The following is a 20,036-nucleotide window of genomic DNA, read 5'->3' as shown; positions in this document are numbered from 1 at the left end:
TAGTAATTCTCTCTTAGTATAAGCAAGCTTTCATTGTATATCTGATTTCATCATAAATAAGCGCATCTTACCGGCTCAACAAACTCAAACTTTTTCCTCTCTTGTACTTCTTGGATTTTGAAAACATATTCGAGAGAGGCGTCATAGAAGACCTGTCTCTCCTTACTGATCTGTGTGTCTGCCTACAAAATCATTCAAAAACAGTGTTATACTCTGAGTGTTTGTTAATATTGTGTAGCAATAAATGACCATTCATGTTACCTCTTGCAAAAGTGATTCTTTCTTTCTTGAAGACAGGCTTAAGTGCTTCTCCAAAACGGTGTAATACTTCTCTGTCTCCTTGTCAAATTTCTTCTTCCCTTCCTTTAAATAAAAAGAAAAAAGAAGGTGACATGAGTTGGAATTTCCTGTACTGTAATTATTGTGATAAATGGCTTCTGCAGAGATAAGACGTTATGTAAAATGCTAGATTTGTAAACAAACACCACGCGAGAGTCTCATGGAAACGTCAGCAGAGCTTTAATTTGTTTATTTTCATTTGATAGGACAAAAACAAACAGTGAAATGTAATAACCAGTAGATGGCAGGCTCATATTTGACTCAAGGCAGCAGAATTAAAGTGATATTTCGACTGCCAGAGAATCTGTATTTGCAGTGCTAAAAAGCCACACATGGTTAATTTTATTGTATTATGTAATATCTGTATCATGCATAATCTTTAATATAAAAAAATATTAAACAATTTTAAAGTTTCTGTCTGGATTTATTAGGTATGGGTTTGAATAAATTGTTAATACTGGTTTTATTCTATAAAGTTCTTCAGCGGCTGCCGAGCCGACTAGCTTTTAGCTTTCTAGTTTTCAACTTCTCTGTGTTGACTAGGTCTGAATTTGAGTAAAGTCTTAATATTTGTATTATATAATTTATTTATTTATCTATTATATTATATTATAAAGGTCTGATAGCTTTTCCTTCAATTGTCCAATAAAAATGTCATGTAGAGTTGTATTTTGAGGGATGAATGATATTTTTTGGACCAATTTATTATCTTTTTTTATTCCAAAATTTAAATAAAAATAACTGTCATGTAAAGATTTTTTGTTTGTTTGTTTGGAAATGACAATTGGTAAAAATAATAATAATAATTTTTGAAAATCACGATAATTCCACCAAGTGTAAGTTCAAATAAAATGGTTGAAATTACAATTTTTAAAATTGAAGAGATGTCAATCGTAGTTTACAGAATAACATTTTATTTTATTAAACACACATGACTGTAAAGTTTTTTGCTAAAAGCTCTAAAAATTATTTTTTTAACTGTAATTTACATGACCAGTTATGTATATATTTTTTTTCTAAATAAAAATAATAGAGACCTGAAAGTTTTCAGCTTCTTCATATTTACTAGCAGCGTTGGGGTACCGCAATACGCAAGTTATGTAATAATATTAATTTTCTAAGTAACGAGTATAGTAATGTATTACTAAAAAATAAGTAATATAAATTTAAGTTACTTTTTAGTTTAATTAATTTGCTTTAAAAATAAATAAATTCTGAATTAAAATGAAAGAAGTCACAATAAACCACACAGTCAATGAGAGAACATGTTCAGTATTTTGAACGCATTGAACAAAAGAAAAAGTGGATTGTCTCAATGGAAACTGATTTTACTTAAAGACAAATTATACAAAAGTAGCAAACATATTGCTTTCAACCTTCAATAATCTGTTTATACAGCATGTATAGCTCTGGGGGTCAGGAAGTTCTCCGATAACGTTATCCTAAAATATTATTTTTGAGGTGTTTTTTTAATGTATGTGTACATTTTACAGTGCGTTGATAAAAGTTCAGCCTTAGCCAGGTAATAAAAAGTAACTCAAAAGTAACATAATGCAGTACTTACTATAAAAAGTAACACAACTAGTTACTTTTTTGAGGAGTAACTCAATAATGTAATGAATTACTTTCAAAAGTAACTTTCCCCAACACTGTTTAGGAGGTCTGGATTTGAAGCCAATGTTAAGATTTGTTTATAATATTTATTTGTTTATTTATTATATTACTATATAAAGGTCTGATAGCCTTTCTTCCAAATATCAAATAAAAATGTCATGTAGACATGTATTTTGGGGGTTGAACAACAAATGTTTTTGACCAATTTATTATCTCTGATAAAGTATTTTTTTATGCTGAAACTGGCTATTTTTTTAAATTTATTTAAAGATATTTCATCAGTAGTTTACAGAACAGTTTTCCTATTCAAACAAAACTACAAATCATAATCCAGAGAAAATGTAAAATTTCAAATGTCATTATTATTATTATTATTATTATTAGTAGTAGTAGTAGTAGTATTAACAATATTTTATAATACATTTTTTTACTAGAATAAAAGTAATATAATTTTTAAATAATGTTATCAGATGTTTTAGTTTTACCTAACCTAAAAATTTGAAACATTTTCTTTGGAGCTTTATTGTTGTTTACAATCTTTCAATCTTAAAAACATAAAAAACACTACATTCATCATAATCTGACCATCTAAAATGAACCAGCAAAATCAGGCAAAAAGGAACCAAAAGACTAATCAGCTACTTAAAGCACAACAGAACATGACATGAGCATTGTGAGACCCACGTGAGATTTACACACTTCATTAGTCACCGCAGTACCATCATCCCTGAGCGTGATAAAGATTATGACTCCGAGCACCCATGTAACCACAGATAAAGACAAAACAACAAACATTAAACGTTTTCCAATTCTGCGAAACATCCTATGGCTCTAAATGAGGCTGAGAAAAGATGTTTACAGTAGACAAACCCTCACTTCCTGTGGCCACATTTACGGCAGCCATTTACTATTTTGTGCTGCAGACCTCCAGCACTGAGAATGGCTTTCTGGAGACTGCAAATGAAACCAGTTTGAAGCTGTTTGTTTTTCCTGTTTGACATCAGCTCAACCTTTCCCATGACCCTCTAATGGACACCACGTCTGAACCGCAGACTGAGCTCGCCAAACAACAAACTGGAGGAATCTCATTCTGCCATGCTTAGTCCAGTTTCTGTGTACATCTGCAGGCTGGAGATGACATCATTCTCTCGAGGAATGTGTGCTTATTCTGTTCAGGGCTCTTAAAAAGATGGATATACAGTCACCTACTGGGGAAAATATCTTTGAACGACAACGGCAGTCGGCAGATATAGATTAATGATATATTGTGCAACAGTGATGTTAAAGAGTGTGGTTCTAGTAAATGCACATTTACTTATGATTTCCAAGACACTGAACATATACAATATTGATGTACTGACAGCATCTAAATTGTAAATAAATCTTTATGAATATGGTGAAACAAATGTTTATTATACTGTATTAATGGCACTGTTTTTAATCACATTTATTAAACACTTTAAAAGATGAACATGAGTACATATTTCTGTAATCGTGTAACCACTGTACTGTATATGTAATAATCTTTTGCTTGCTTTGAGACATAAAATGTGCTTTTCCAGTCATGCTGAGACTAAAAATACATTCATAAAGTACACCAAATATGCAAATACAAAAATAATTTACAAAATTATATAATATATAGGTGCATCTCAATAAATTAGACTAGATTTTTCTGCTGCATTGGGTTAAGATTGTTTACAGTGATTTACTGTTTCGTATCCAAAAGGAGTGAATTGGGATAATATTTGTAGTGATTACGTATTTATATGATAAATAATACATTAAAGGGGTGGTCCACTACGATATCACATTTTAAACTTAGTTGATGTGTAATGTAGCTGTGTGAACATAAACAGCAGCCCTGAGTGTAAGATGCTCAAAGTTCAATGCAAAGAGAGACCTTGTCCTTGGCTTTTACAGAATTAGCTTAGCAAAGCCTACAGCGAACGAAGTTTGGAGACTACAAAACATACATCCCGGCTAGTGAGATCACAATGGCTTCCGGTTACAGCATTCCCCATGAGCATACACCCTGTGCAGCGAAGATGTAATGTTATAGCAGAGAAAACTAAAATGCCGTCCAAACGCTGCTTTTACCACAGAGCTTGTTCTGTTTCTCTATTTTGGCTTTTAAGGACACAACACAAAGAAAAAAGTGCTTACAATTATTTTTTAAATTATTTTCCAGAGAATTCAAAAAATATATATATAGCAAGCATTTGAAAGGACAGCTTCCAGAATCTCTCTTAGTTCCGTGCTGGATTCAGTTAAAAGTCCTCCAACCATATTAGCAGAAGCTGTGGATTTTGAGCTACAATCTGTAAGAGTTTTTATTTGTTAAAATTGGTCTATTACGTGCACAGTTTCTAGCATTAGCGGTATGTTGTAGCGAGGATATAAACAAGTATGTAAACAACAGGAAATGCTGTTTGGCACCATTAACAATTTAGCTACAAATTCATATTTATCAGTCAAAACGCTGTAAACACCCACAATTTTCAGCAGTGCATGCAGTGTCTCTCTATGCTTTCCCTGAGTTCTACATGTCAGATTACAAACTTGGAAAAGATATGTGAACGCTTTATATTGCTTACACATGCTTATCTACACATGATTTTTTACAAGTGAAGCATGAGTACAAATTGCTTTGCATCTTATAAATACAGCCAAGCCTTAAAAATACACTCTGGACCACCCCTTTAAACAGAAAATATGTAATAAGTAAATAAATAATATATATAACCATTCAGCATTTCATATTAAATTTTAAATATTTATTCAAAACCTAAAATTAATTAAATGTGACAAAGGCCTTTACAAACAGTTATAATTTGTATTCTTTTGAACTATATCATTCATTAAAGAATCTTGAAAAAATACCACCAATTAAACAAAAATATTAAACCTGATCCGATACTTCTACAATACATAAAAAAATAAAAATGAAGAACAGATCAGGATGTTCATTATTTTTTATTTAATTCACCTTATTTTAACCTTTAACAACTCTGTTAACAAACAGAGCTCTTTTGTGAGGTAACTTAAACAATCAAGTAATGAATAACATTAACTCTTTAAAGCAACCTTTAGAGCAACAGTACATATAAAAATCTAATATCATTACAAATAGCACCTCAACTTAAATTACCTGCCAGGTAATCCCAAGTTTACATATCTCACAGTTTGCTATGGCAATGTTGTCGTCATCAACTTTATAAGACCTCCAGACCAGAGACATACTCGCGCTCTCTGCTTCAACCTGCTTCTTTGTTATACTTTGCCAGCATTTAACCAACAGCATCTCTGCAACAAAGTGATGTCAAGAAAGAGGTCTAACTCTGTGCTACCGCATAATGATAGATGTGTAAAATTTAATTAATTTAACCAGAGTACATACGGTATATATATTTATTTGAGGTCTGATTGGGTGGTTACGTCCGATTCCAATCGAGTCTGAAACCGCTTGATCGGGCCCGATTTCTGATCAAGTAAATGGATCTGGACATCCCTACCTATTACATAGGCCCCGTTTACACTAGTGGGTTTTAGTTTTAAAATGGTGTTTTAGAATGAAAACGGTCCGTGTCCACACTAGAGTTTTTGAACAACTCTCCGTCCACATTACACTGCTGGAAACGCACATCACGTGACCACACACACACACTCTGGCATGCGCTGCAGCATATCTAGCCAGATGAGAGCTGTGTTCGACAAACTACTCATTAAGGATCTACCGCTGGATACAAGCTCATTATATTTGTTAAACATGATATTTAATTCTTCTTGTTGTCTATATCTAACGACATATTCCCGACTTTGGTCTTTCGCATCTATTACTTGTTCTAAGGTATTGTGTTTTGGCTGAGCGCGAAGATAAGTTAATTAATGTAACCTTGTACATTCTGTATATTGATCGATTGTTTGGCTTTATTTCCTATAATGTATAAACTTATTGTACGTTATAGTGTTAAAATGACCATTATTGATTATTAAAACTGATATTCAGCAAAAGAGAGGGCATGCTTTGTATTTTTAATGAAAATGAAAGGTGACGCTCATATATGCAACACGACGCCTCAACATTTCTGCTGTCTGTTAAATTGCTAACATCAAAATGAAAATAGCAGTTCCTTATATCATGTTTTAATTTGATTGTTAAGATAGTGAAACAACGTACGTATCCAGGATGATGTGAATGAGGTTATAAAGTACACTGTTACCTTTGGAGATTTACCGACATGTCCTCGGGAGTCCATATCAAACTTGCAAAGTCTGAACTTACAAAGAGAGGATGCAGGACTGAACTGTGTGTGTAGGCTACTTAATATTGAGGAAAAGTCCCAATCAGAGAGGTGAATGTCTGCAGTCCCGTCTTCATTTTCAGATGTCTCAGTTTTCCCCATCCACACTGAGATGGAGCAGCAGCATTTTAGAATGAAAACGAGCTCTTCAGCGTTTCCAAAATGCTCCGTTTTCGTCGCTCGAAAACTCCGGCGTAGTGTGGACGGAGGGCGTAACCGTAGCAAGACTTATGCGTTTTAAAACGAAAATGCATTAGTGTAAATGGGGCCATAGTGTCCATTTATTCAAAAAAATTCAGCCTTGGAGAGATCCTTTTATCAAAAACAAACTATGAAACATTACAAACATTTATAATATACAAATTTTTTTTTTTCATTTCTAACAATTCCAAATTTGAAATTGACCGTGAGACTGAGACGTTGAGTGTTTTGCTTTGAACACGCATGCACACATCTGCAGGAGGTTGAACAGCCGGACTGCCATTCCCTTTGGCCTCCATCACGTCTCAATGTCTAAGTTGAGCGAGTTCCTTCTAAAAAGCATTGGGCCAATACACCCAAATAAGGCATGGACTGTTTTTTTTTCTTTCTTTTCTTGCTCTGAATGTTTGAGCTCAACAGGCAGAGCTCCAGCTGAAGGGTCACATTCACAGATCAGCAGCACAACAAGCTAATCTCCTCGAAAGAGTCAAGCTTTAACCAGAGTCTGCTTAAAACGTGCCCTCTGATCGTTTCATGTTGTTAAATGTCCCATTACAGTATCTGGCTATAATTTGGCTGCTCTCGTCTTCAACAGGTGTTTGCAATTTCCCCCCTTTCCTGCAGGGTTTCAGAGACCTATACCGACCGTATAGGATCCTGTCGTGGCGTAGGTAAAAATTACTTTCCGCTGACACGTACAACATTAACTCACAATGGGCCTCTAAGAACTTACTTTGGCCGCTCCGATCTGCTCTTTGCGAAACTTCTCCAGCGGTGTGATCAAGACATCATCGGCGTTCTGTATCTGAAAAGGCAGCAGAAAAGCCTCCCATCAGTCATGTATGACGTATTACCAATGAATTATCTACTGAAAAGCTTTAGCTGTGTAATAAATCATTGCAGAATAGTCAATAGTGCTTGAGAGAAATGTTTGCTTAGCATTAAATGGACTGAAAGAGGGTTGTTGTATTTAAACTAATACTAAAACCAACTTGAGAAAAAATAGTTGTGGAAAACACTTGAACATTCACAGTTTCCTTGAATATACTGGATGTATATGGTATCAACTTATGGTATCAAATCATTATTATGGAGTTAAAATGAGCAAATAATTCTACCAAAATAATGATTCCTTAAATCATCTGAAATAAAAAAAAACTACACAAGTACACACATTTTAAAACCACAACTGTTACTTTATACAAAAAAAAAAAACTTGAAAAAAAACTTGACAGCTTGAATCTTTCAATATAAAGCTAATAAAACAGGACATAAAAGATGAACAAAGTTGCACTGAAAAAGAAGTTAAAAGCATATTAAAATAAAAAGATGTCAGAATTGAGTGTGATACTGACTTTTTATATTGTTTCAAATACTTAAGAACAGGTTTCCTGCAGGTTTAATCAAGTCTTTCAATATTACTTTTAATCAATTCTGAGTCACACTCAAAGAGTTTAGGTATTAAATTTTAGACTTTTACAGGGTTAAAGACTAAGGATTTTTTCCAATGGCCCAGTATTATAATGAGAAACACAGGAATTGTTTTTGTCATTGATTTTCCAGATTAGGGAATTTAATTTGGGAATTTGTTGTAAAAATGTCTAACAGCTCTTGTGAATTGTATCACTTTGCAACAAAGACCTAAAATATAAAAAATATCTATTGTTGGTCACTAGATGGATGCCGGCCTGACTGAGTAGCTTTACTTGAGTAAAGCAAAATTAAGACCTGTTTAAAATGATTTAAGACCAACATCACAATATTTCAGTGAATTTAGGACTTTTTTAGACCTAAAATTTCACTTTGGAATTTTTTTTTAATTGCCAGGTTCTGCACGTTGCATTTCCTAAATTTTCATTGCCAATCTTAAGCCAACTGTAATCGTTTGTTTTGGTTCAATTTGAAATGTCTCCAAGTAACACAGAGCCTGGGGGATCAGAGTGAATGCTCCGACTTGGCCCCACCCTGATCCACGTTTTGGAAATTTAAGACTTTTTAAGTCATTTTAAGACCAACTGATTAGAATAAATCAAAGAGACTATGATGTACGGTTAAAAAAAATGTAAAGGGATGAGATATGATGCAATAATTGCTTTATCTCAATTATTTTCCTTTCATTATTTTTAATTGGAGGCCAAAACTGATATTAAATTAAAATAAAATGCACAACAGTCCTACATCTTTCATTCCAGTAATATCAAACCTCTGCTGCAAATACAAATATTAACATTCACCAATAGACAGTTAATTAAATACCTTGTTTCTGTCAAAAAGAAGTACAATATAAATATTTACTACGAATCATATCAAAGTCATAGTTGAAACAAGTATTCCAAAGTTAGAGACTTTATCGAGACCATTTCAATCAAAATTCAAAGTAAATACTTCAACGGCTAATATTGCCCACAATGCATAGCATACTGGACGTGAATTCGATTAAATTTACAAATGGAGTGCTAAAGTACTAACTGTTTTTGTATTCAACAGGGTAAAGACACTCAAATACAAGTTAACAAGTGAAGGCACGATGACAGAATTTTCATTTTTGAGCGAACTGTCCCATTAATATTGTTTTGAAGTACATTTATAATCAATAATATCAATAATTTCAAAAACAAATTAAGCCAGAGGAGAAATGGTTGTGCCCAACTGAGTCAGGTTTCTCTCAAGGTTTTTTCCTTCACTTTCAACAATTGGTAAAGTTTGTTCCTCCTCACTTCCACCACCATCTTGCTTGGTTTGGGACTTGTGGAGCTGCGCATCAAAGGATTTGCTCTTCAGTGTTTTGACTTAAAGCAGTAAAAATTAAACCACACTGAATTGAAATAACTGAACTTCAACTCTGAAAACAGGACTGACACAGTTTTAGTTTACTAGAACTTCTGTGTTAAGATGTTTTGATACAATCTGCATTGTAAAAATCTCAAAAAGAGATATTGAAAAAGTTGAGTGAATCAATTTATTTACAATTAACCCACTTTTCCCACCCCTAGTGTTAAAACAACACTCAATACTGTGGAGCTCAATGTGTGAACTCATCGACATCAGTGCATTTGTGCTAATAGCTAACAGCCGGTGAACAGAGCATGAACGCCATCCAAGGGAATTACTTTTATTTACTGTAAAATAACGGCGCTATAATTAGTACCATTTTCATGTAGGCACTCATATTGGAAAAACACACAATTACATACACTAGTTCCTTTTATACACTTTCCCAGGCGCAGCGTGGAGGACTTCATGTCTCGCTGGAGAATTAGGCAAAATCAGTTCCACATGTTTGCCTGCGCTCACCGTTTGTCTCTATGAGCTCCTTCCACCCACATCAACATTAATGGAATTTGCACTTCCAAATAATAGAAATGTACCGACTCCGAGCAGGTCCAGATGTACACTGCAGGCTTTGAAAGGGTGTGAGTGACAACTTCATTTTTATGATATGAGTGCATTTCCTGTTGAGCTCATGGTGCACAGCTGAGTCTTGCTGTATAGCGTAAACCAACAGCATATTTAGACTAAACTCCAGCTTGGTTTACTGCATCTATGATACATGTTAAAGGTTGGACTGTCATTTTAAACTGTAACATTGTTATTGCAATGCACGGAGCAAGTCAAACAAGCTTGTCTTACGCAAACATACATGACAGGCTTATAAGCATAAGACAGATGAGCTGCACGTGACTTATAAGTGGCCACATTAAAGGGATAGTACACCCAAAACTGAAAATTACCTCATCGTTTACTCTGCCTCGTGTGGTTTTAAACCTTTATGAGTTTCTTTCTTCTGTTGAACACATAAGATATTTTGATGAACGCTGGTTGCTGGGACCCATCGGCTTTAATAATAGCAAAACAAATGACTATGGAAGTCAATTTCTGCGTCCCAATTTGTATACCATTGACCTTATTCTTCACGTATGAGTGGGCAAATTTTTTTTGGCTTAAGACTTCCGTCTCATTCACTTCCATTCAAAACCATCTTTGTTTTTCATTTAAGTTTTTAAATGTCAAAATTAAACTCGGTAGGTTGCTTTTGCGTTTTTTTAAAAGTATACTTTTATACATGTGCTAAATTATGGTTTTATATAGTTATAAGCAAAATGTCACATAAATAAGCCTAGATTTTAAAATCCGGTTTATCTGATTAATGTGATTTACACAGCTATTTAAATTCGAACAATAATCACTCAACAAATGGATTGTCAAAACAAAAGTTAGTTGCAGCTCTAGTCTCAACACAATCTATTAATTAAAATTTCCCATTTTATTCTCTTGTCTTAAATATTAATTATTAAAAGTGAATTCAAACATATTAGAGAACAGCAATGACTTTAATTGCATCACTCACAATGTATAGTTCCCCAAACCACAGCACTAATATACGGGTATTCACATCACTTTTTCCATATTTTTTTATGTTGTAGTCTTTGTTCAAAGTGGCTTAAATTCATTTATTTCCTCAATATTCTACACACAATACCCCATAATGACAATGTAATTTTCTTTTAATTAATGCAAATTTATTAAAAATTAAAAACCTGAAAAAAAATCACATCTACATAAGCCATGAACCTTTGCCATGAAGCTCTAAATTGAGCTCAGGTACATAGCAATCCACCAAATCAGGCCTGTATGGTGGAGTGGCCAGATGGAAGCCACTCCCCGTCTGGAATTTAACAAAAGGCATCTGGAGGACTCTCAGACCACAAGTAACTAAATTCTCTAGTCTGGTGAGACTAATATTGAACTCTTTGGAGTGAATGCCAGGCGTTACGTTTGGAGAAAACCTGGCACCGCTCATCACCAGGCTAATAACATCCCTACAGTAAAGCATGGTGGTGGCAGCATCATCCAGTGGGGATTTTGTTTGGTTTTTCAGCAGCAGGAACTTGAAGACTAGTCAGAACAGAGGGAAAGATGAATGCAGCAATGCGCAGAGACATCCTGAATGAAAACCTGCTTCAGAGTGCTCTTGACCTCAGACTGGGGCGAAGGCTCATCTTCCAGCAGGACAATGACCCAAAGCCCCCACCAAAAAATCAATGGAGTGGTTTCACAACAACTCTGTGAATGTCCTTGAGTGACCCAGTCAGAGCCCAGACCTAAATCCTATTGATCTGAAAATGGCTGTACACTGTCGCTTCCCATCCAACCTGATAGAGCTTGAGAGGTACAGCAAAGAGAAATGGGCAAAAATTCCTAAAGACAGGTGTATCAAGCTTTTGGCATCATATTCAAAATGACTTGAGGCTGTAATTGCTGCCAAAAGGTGTATCAACAAAATATTGAGCAAAGGCTTATGTACAGGGGATTTTTCAGGTTTTTATTTTTAATAAATTTGCAACAATTTCAAAAAATATATATATTTTTTACATTGTCATCATGGATTTTTGGAATTTTAAACATTTTGGAATTTTGGAATAAGGCTGTAACATAAAAAAGTGGGAAAAGTAAAGCACTATGAATACTTTCCAGATGCACTGTATTTTTTATGTACTTCTATATGAACCAACAACAAAAAAGCCCCATATAACTTAACACAAGCACAAAAAAGCACTGATTAAAGCAAAACACTTTTCAGCACTTCAGATAACTCTGCTGGGTGCAGACAGACACTCTATTTGCTCAAGAGTTTCTCCCGTCAAAACTTCCCATGGCCTTTTTTTAGCCAAAGAGGAAACTCGCTTCTTACATCAGTCCAATCCATCATGTGGGAAAATGCCTCCCACTTAAAGCAGATCGCACTGGCAGAGGGCCTAAGATGAAAGTACCACTGGATACGAGACAGTCTACTGATCTGGCAGAATGCAATGGCAGACGTTTAATAAAACACGCCAGTTGTGTTTATTCAGTGATTCACCGTTACGTGAGCCACAGACTTTAAACCTCACTGTCTCGCCATGATGCTCCAGTAACACACAGCACTTCCCATCTGCGGCCCTGTGGGAGGGCAATGCATTTACTGGGAGTTATTCACCCCTCGGCTCTGTTATTGTACGTCTGTGAATGAAAAGGCCCTCGGGGACTTTCTCAGCTTGACGGAGGTGTTTGTCATCCTGAGAGGCCCAGCGCAGGAGCCTGTGAGACTGAAGCGTAACACGGCCACGGTCTGCAGGAAGTAAAGAAACTGTAGGAGGTTGCTGGCTAATTCTCCCCCTGAGGGTCTTCACACAGCTCTGCTGACCCGCTCCGCTTTCTTCAATGAACAATAGACGCGACTCAAACTGAAGTCTGGATGCAGGATCTGGAAGCCAATGCAACATATTTAATATCCTCTTGAGCAAATCAAGTGTTTCCATGTTGAAGTTAATAGTCTTTCCTTTGGGTTTTGACACATTATGAGTGTAATCCACTTATGGGTTGCTTCTAGTTATGCAGATTTTGAACTTTGTATCTCTGAAGAGAACACGCTGGGGGTGTTTACAGAAAAGGTTACAACTCAAACCTTTATTAGTTATAATTTGATTATCAAAAGAATGCTATACTTACAGTATGAAAATAAAAAGTTTGATTAACCATTTGAAACATAGGACCCAATCATACACCCGGTGCAATAAGGCGCAAGACATGTATGGCGTGATTTGGTGCTGTTTTCAGACCAGCGCAACAGTAATTTTTAGTTAATTTCCATGCCTTCTTGACCTTAAGGGGCTTTTTTCAGTTTATTTATGACAATTTGCATGTGTATGATGTTATTATTAGTAGTGTTATTTATTATATCCATATTATTGTTTGCTTGAATTAAAACAAGTTTAGATTTGTCCACCTGTCGGGTTTTAGAGACGTACAGTATGCATCACAATATGGTGCATAAGAATAGGACGTGTGTTTGAATATAATTAAGTAAATATAATTAATTTTTAATATAATTTTTATTTAAACTAAATTTCGTTATTATTGTTTACTCATTTGATGGAGATTAGAACTCAATTTAGGAACAGTTTTGAAACCGTTTTCCTTGCGCTTCACAAACAAAATGAAATATGTAGGCTAATAGATGTCTTCAGAGGAGTAAATTGCATCGTTTCCTTACTCCACGAAAGTAAAGGAGTAAAAAGTAAGGGGAAAGTAAAGAGGCCGAATGGAGGAGGCTTGTTCTTTATTCTCACACTGCAGATGATCTGTTTAACTGTTCTCTCAGTTTTTTCACTTACAAAGTTCACTATGTAAATAGCAAATGTGCCATGGTGCGATGCAACTGACTCTTAGGGAATGGGAAATGAGAGTCTGATAGGTTTAATCAGGGCATATGAAGTAATCAGAGAGTGAAATTCAATACCTTTTAAGCTCTTTTTTAAGTCTCTTTGCATACATTTAAAGACATTAATGCCACTTCAGTTTTCAAACGGTAACATTGTTTTGGAACATGTATATTTACCAAATACAGATTGTAAAAATCACTTATAAGGACACTGATCTTCATTTTTCATGGCCGACTGCGATTTTCCAAGTCCATATTTTAGAAAATTAGAAAGCAAAAAAAAGTCTATGTGCTCTATACCATGCTGATAATGAAATATTATGATGTAAAAATGATCTGTTTTTGTGAAAATATGCTACATAAAGCATGCCTTCGTCTAAACTGACATAATTAATAAAAATGGTAATTGACAATCTTCCACAAGGGCACGTCTATAGACCGGCAGGAATAAAGGTCTTGCCTTGGTTACAGCAGTAGACAAAACAGCAAGATTTTATCGATTTGGTAAACTACACAGCTCACCAATATTCACAGATTAAATTCAGAAAAACTTCAGCATAAAACTATACATAATTGAAAATTATACTAAATTTAATACCAAGTAAAATACTATTTATGATTTAATAGTACTTTAAGACCCTGCGAACACCCTGTTAATGCAGGTTATGCCCAAAACACACCCATAACCCATTAAAGGGGAAATGAAGCACTCAGTCAAGTTTACCTTATTTTGTACATTGGATTCCACTTTAATGAAAATATATTAAACAAATGTTGTTGTGTCACAGGGTTGGTTTAGTTCCCTCCACTAAACAAATACAGTGGAAGTAAAGGAGACTGTAAAGTCTAATTTAATCCAATGATTGAAGTTGTGGGTGTGGAGCTGCTGGAAATACAAGCATCAGATGTGTGTCTAATATAAGAGTATATATATTTATTCTATTTTTCTTTTTTCCCTTTTAAGTACCGATCATTTGATGCGCTTTGATTCACTCTCTGTACTATGTTGCCAGACTGCCTGTCTGTGAGTGTAACGGACTGAACACAGAGACTGGACAGCCTGATTTAACACAATGCAGAAAGTTGTGGACGAGCATCACAGATCTGGTGCTAGAGCCCATGACGTCAGACACAGCGACATTCCAAGATGGCGGCGCCCTAGTTCTAAAATCTATAGTAAAACATGTTGTTTTCTTCCTAATGGTTACAATAACCTAGTTTGTTCAATATATTTTCATTAAAGTGGAATCCAATGTACAAAACAAGGTAAACTTGTGCTTAATTTTAAGAGAATAAGCACATCCCTGTTAGACCCTGCGCTGGGATGCAAATCTTATATTTCCATCCTTAAAATAGCAAAAGTGTATTCGGACATGGCCTTAATGCTTTTGCACCATGTGCCGTACCTAGAATAGATCATTAATATAGAACCCATATTGTTTCATTTATTCAACCATATTATGACATTTTGATAATAAATGACAGGTTTTTATACTTTTCTTAAACTAGATGGACTATTGATGAATAAATCATATAAACCAAGATCAGGACAACTAACATAACTGAAATATAGTGTGAAATCTCATTAGCTATGTTTCCATCAAAAGATGCTAATTAAATTTATGCACAAAACTGAAATATCGTATGAAAGATTTTCGAATAAAGTTTCGATTCGATGAATAAAAGAGAACAAACCATCACTTCCTGATAAACTGGTAGCAAATATTTTAAATCAAGAAAAATGGAATTTGTTGTGTTAGGAGAAGTCATTGTGAGCCTGCCTTCTTTTATAATAAACTACTTTTTTATGCATCAGAAGAAGAAAAGCAAAAAATACTGATATTTGGAAGTGCAGCTGCTCAAGAGTGTTGAATAAACACACTGAAGTTCTGGAAGGTAATAATGCTGAAGGGATTTTAGAAATGGCCAAAGCAACATTTCAGATGTTGTGCAATGTAGCAGGTCTACTGGTTTGTCCATCAATGTATCCCATCTTGCCCATTTGAATTCTGGAACTTAAATTAAATGTGAATCAATCATAGTTTTTGCACATTTTTCTTATGGAATAAAATTAAACTGAACAAAAACATATATATGTATACACATCTTTGAGATCATATTAAGTATTTTTCTTTTCTTCCATATTCCTGAATTAGCATAAAAATAGGTATAGAAACTTAGATACTGATCACTTGTTCAACAACATCAAACTTCTTTCCAATTGTAAGTAATTCCAAATTTCAGTAATTTTTTGTGATTTCCAGATCCGATCAAGTGATCGTAAATCGGACCTGATCACATGGTTTCAGACTTGATTGAAAACGGACGTTACCTCCCGATCAGGACTCGAACATATACTATTATGCAGTGGCACAAAGTTAGACCTAGTTCTTGACTTCACACAGAAACTGCAACATGTGCGGCGTGACATCACTTTGTTGCAGAGACGCTATTGGTTAAATGCCAGCAAAGTAGAAGACAGAAACAGCTTGAAGCAGAAAGCACGAGTATGTCTGTGGTCTGGAGGTATTATAAAGTTAATGACGACAACATTCCTGTAAATTGCCATGAAAACTTGGGATTGCCGGGCAGGTAATTTAAGTTGAGGTGCTATTTGTTTTTATATTAGTTTTTTTATATTTAATGTTGCACTAAAGTGCAAAAGTAAAGAATTGATGTTATTTATTACTTGATTGTTCAAGCTACCTCACAGAGGAGCTCTGTTTGTTAACAGAGTTGTTGAATGTTAAAATAAGGTGAATTGAATAAAAAATAAGAAACATCCTGATCTGTTTTTCATTATTCTGAATTCTTATTTTATGTATTAGAAGTAATTTCTCGGGTTTCTTTATCGGCAGATACTCAAAATCAAAGGACTTGGATTTGGACTCGAGGGCGAAAAACCTGATTAGGACATCTCTATTGATTTTATCAAACTGGATGAACACAATAAATGAACAAAATAATAAAACCAACTTCACTGCATTACATTCAATCCACTTAAATTCATAAAAATTAATAAGTTAACAATCAATTTGTGTTGAAACAACATGAAGGAATTGTGTGGAACCCAGCATCTTTTACAGTTTAGGTTTCTATAACGTGACGGCTTATTGTACAATAAATCCAACCAACAAACACAACAAAAGAATGTTTGCTTTTGTTGTTTGCCCATGATGTCACTTCCTGGTAGATTATGCCATTAATTAAATATCTAATTTTGATGGTAAAAGGAATATTACAAGCAGGTCTTGACAATTTAATCTCATCTTGTCTAGTAAAAGTGCATTTTTTTTAAAAGAGGACTTTAAAAATAATTTACATTTGTCCATCATTTGTCCATCTGCTGTAATCGGAGTTTAATAATGTGTGAAAACAATCAAGCTATTTATGCAACAGCAAAAACAAAGAAACTCTTAGAACAAACATAAAATTTAAGAAACTAAATCCGGCCTTAAAATTCGACTGGATTGTGTTGTAAAGCAAAAATACCTGTTTTTAAGCTTAAGCTGAGGACATGAATGTATAAAGCTGGACTGAGTCACCATGACACTTATTGCGCAAGGATGCATTACTCAGGTCTCGCGCTGAGAAAGGAAACAATGTTGTGATCTGGGGACTGGAAAAGCAATCACAAGAAGGTATGAGCCAAACAACACAATGTGTCATGTGTGGATGACCTAAGGTTTGACCTCAGCGTTTTTATTAGACATTCAGACACAAGCCCAGAAGACACAATAGAACTGATTGTCTCTGCTACAATAGAGGCTGCTGTCTTACAGTCACAGTTAATAGCTAGGTTTCACTTTTATAAGACTTTAGTTTTAGATTAGGACTAAAATGATGATTTATAATTATTATAATAACTAAGGCTAGGGCTAGGTTTTAGTACATTATGAGTAATTACATAAATTTTAACATTAAACATGACTAAACTGCAATCTTTTGGCTACCAATGATTATGAAAAATAAACATTAATCAAGATTTAACAGTTATATTAGTGTCATAAACCGCCCTCTTTTCAGCAGTCTGCATTCTTTTATCTGCAAAGCTGAGTTTCACATCATGTAACGTGACTCGCAGCATCAGACGTGCTCGCTTTAGTTTCAATCACGTTATTTAAAACACGAAAGAGAACGTGTGTGCTGTTCTATGCATGCGGCCAGCCTCAGAAACAAGCAGAACACTGACATGTTAGGTCATCTTTCAGCTTAAACGGCACCTAAATGCTCAAATACATGTAAAAATGTGTCAAAACATAGTGCTTAGTGATGATTTACATAAACCTTTTTGGTTGTTTAAACTACTAATTTAAAATGAGCTAAAACAACACAATTCTTGAGATTTCATTGGGACAACTTAATTTTTTTATGTTCAATCCACATAAATTTGTTAAAAGTGTTTAGCTAATTTAATCCAGTTGTGGTGGGTCAACATGAATGAATTGTGTGGAACCCTGCATTTTTACAGTGTTGTTTGTTTTGTAAATGTTTTTATAAATGAACATAACAGGTTAAGAATAAAAAGTAGTGTAACCGTAAATCAGAAACACGCAGCTCTTAAAGGGACAGTGTGTTGTCATTATTAATCAAACAACAAAAGACCAGGAGAAAATCGCACAGTGTTCTTGACTGAATGACTTTACAGCTTTAATTGGAACTGAATCAAGTTTAATTTAGTGAAGCTTGTTTATTTCATTTGTATTTATTTTTATTATTTTCCATAAAGGCCAGAAATGTTTTTTTTTTATAATTTGTCCCATTTTGCTTTGGTGTTGAGAATTGTGAATTTTCTTTGAAATCTTGGAATCTTTTAAATATTTATGAGCAATTCCAGCAGTGACATTTGCCGTAACATGTGAAACAATACACAGAGAAAGTACATTATATCGAAACATTTGTTTATATTTTCACAAACTACTAACCCCAGTTTTACAGAATCAGAAAAATATCAATCTGTAAACATTTTTTTATATTTTAAATGAGTTAAATAAATAAACATTTGCTATTTATGTGACCAAAAAAAGTGACAGATGTGAAATTAGCACTTTTGTGACTTAAAAAAGTTAATCAAATATAAATGTTTAAAAACACTGACAGAAACATTTTTGAGTATTTTTACAGTACTGTAAAATAAAAGCAGATACAAAAAACCTGAAAAGATTTCGCTATTTTGGTGTGATGTTTTTTTTTCATGGCAAGGTTGACTTTGCATGGAATTGCTTTTAATTAAAACAGCAATTGTCTTTTCTTGTTTATGGAAAATGTTTTGATAATGACACTGATATTTCCTTTCAAATAATACCTTTTTTTTTCCACATAACCGGACATCCCTAATTATAAGACAACTCGACATTATTTGTATGTATTTAAATATCATTTATGGCTGATTGCAGCCAAAAACAGATACAAATATGTAAAGTAGTATTGAAGAGTTTGAGTCAATAAGAAGGAATTATTAGCTTTATTCAGCAAAGATGCATTACATTTATCAAATGACAGTAAACCTATTTATGATTTCATAAAATATTTCTATATCATATAAAAGCAGCAGTTATAAATATGAAACTTCTGTTCATAGAATAATTCGGGATAAATATTTTATATCAAACAAAGAAACTAGGAAAGAACAGGTAGAATTTTGATTCCAAGACTGATAGTTATAAAAATGTCTCTTATTTAAACAATTGACAAAACATCTTCAGTGAACATGGATTGGATTAGGCATGGGATAAGTAGTTGAAAAAGTCAAGGTTTTAAAATATTTTCTGTTATACTGTGGTACATTTAAGTTTTATTAATGTCTTTTTATGTGTTGTAAAGAAATATGTGCTTTTGAAACTAATAATGACAGCAGAAGTCAATGATTTATTTGAATTATTTAGCCTGACATGTTTACTGTTACAAAATATTGTACATTTTCCTAATATAATATAATATAATATAATATAATATAATATAATATAATTTAACATAATATAATATAATATAATATAATATAATATAATATAATAATATAATATAATATAATATAATATAATATAATATAATATAATATAATATAATATAATATAATATAATATAATATAATAATGTTTTGCACAGATTTAATTGTGATCTGGCAGAAATTTTATAATGTGACCCAGAGAAAAAGGCTGGATTATACAATTCAGTGCCTTTTACATGAAGCATGTTGTATTTATTTATTTTTTTCAATTTGATCAAAAAGTCTGCAGCTATAACTAAGTGGCTGACACACCGCTGCATCTCTAAAAGAAACACAAGTCAGTGTTTGTTGACATGTGGGCAGAAGCACAGAGGAGCTTTGTTTGTCCAGTGAGGTCTTTCACTGCTGTATTATGACTAATGATCCACCA

At 33.8% G+C, this 20,036-nt stretch overlaps 1 protein-coding gene across 2 annotated transcripts in view; it reads right to left on the bottom strand.

Moving 5' to 3' along the window:
- Positions 1-20,036, bottom strand: part of arhgap42a (Rho GTPase activating protein 42a) — a 58,083-nt gene that overhangs the window by 26,366 nt on the left and 11,681 nt on the right. For both annotated transcript variants that reach the window (NM_001202443.3, XM_087300130.1), the window contains exons 4-6: positions 7,192-7,263; positions 262-363; positions 72-182 (exon numbers count right to left, since the gene is read on the bottom strand). In NM_001202443.3, coding sequence (NP_001189372.2) covers positions 72-182; positions 262-363; positions 7,192-7,263 — 285 coding nt within the window. The remainder of the gene's footprint in view (positions 1-71; positions 183-261; positions 364-7,191; positions 7,264-20,036) is intronic.

The sequence above is a fragment of the Danio rerio genome, chromosome 21 (genome assembly GCF_052040795.2).
Source record: "Danio rerio strain M-AB ecotype USA chromosome 21, GRCz13ab, whole genome shotgun sequence".
In the NCBI taxonomy this organism is placed as follows: Eukaryota; Metazoa; Chordata; class Actinopteri; order Cypriniformes; family Danionidae; genus Danio; species Danio rerio.
This window is presented reverse-complemented; position numbering and strand designations above follow the sequence as displayed.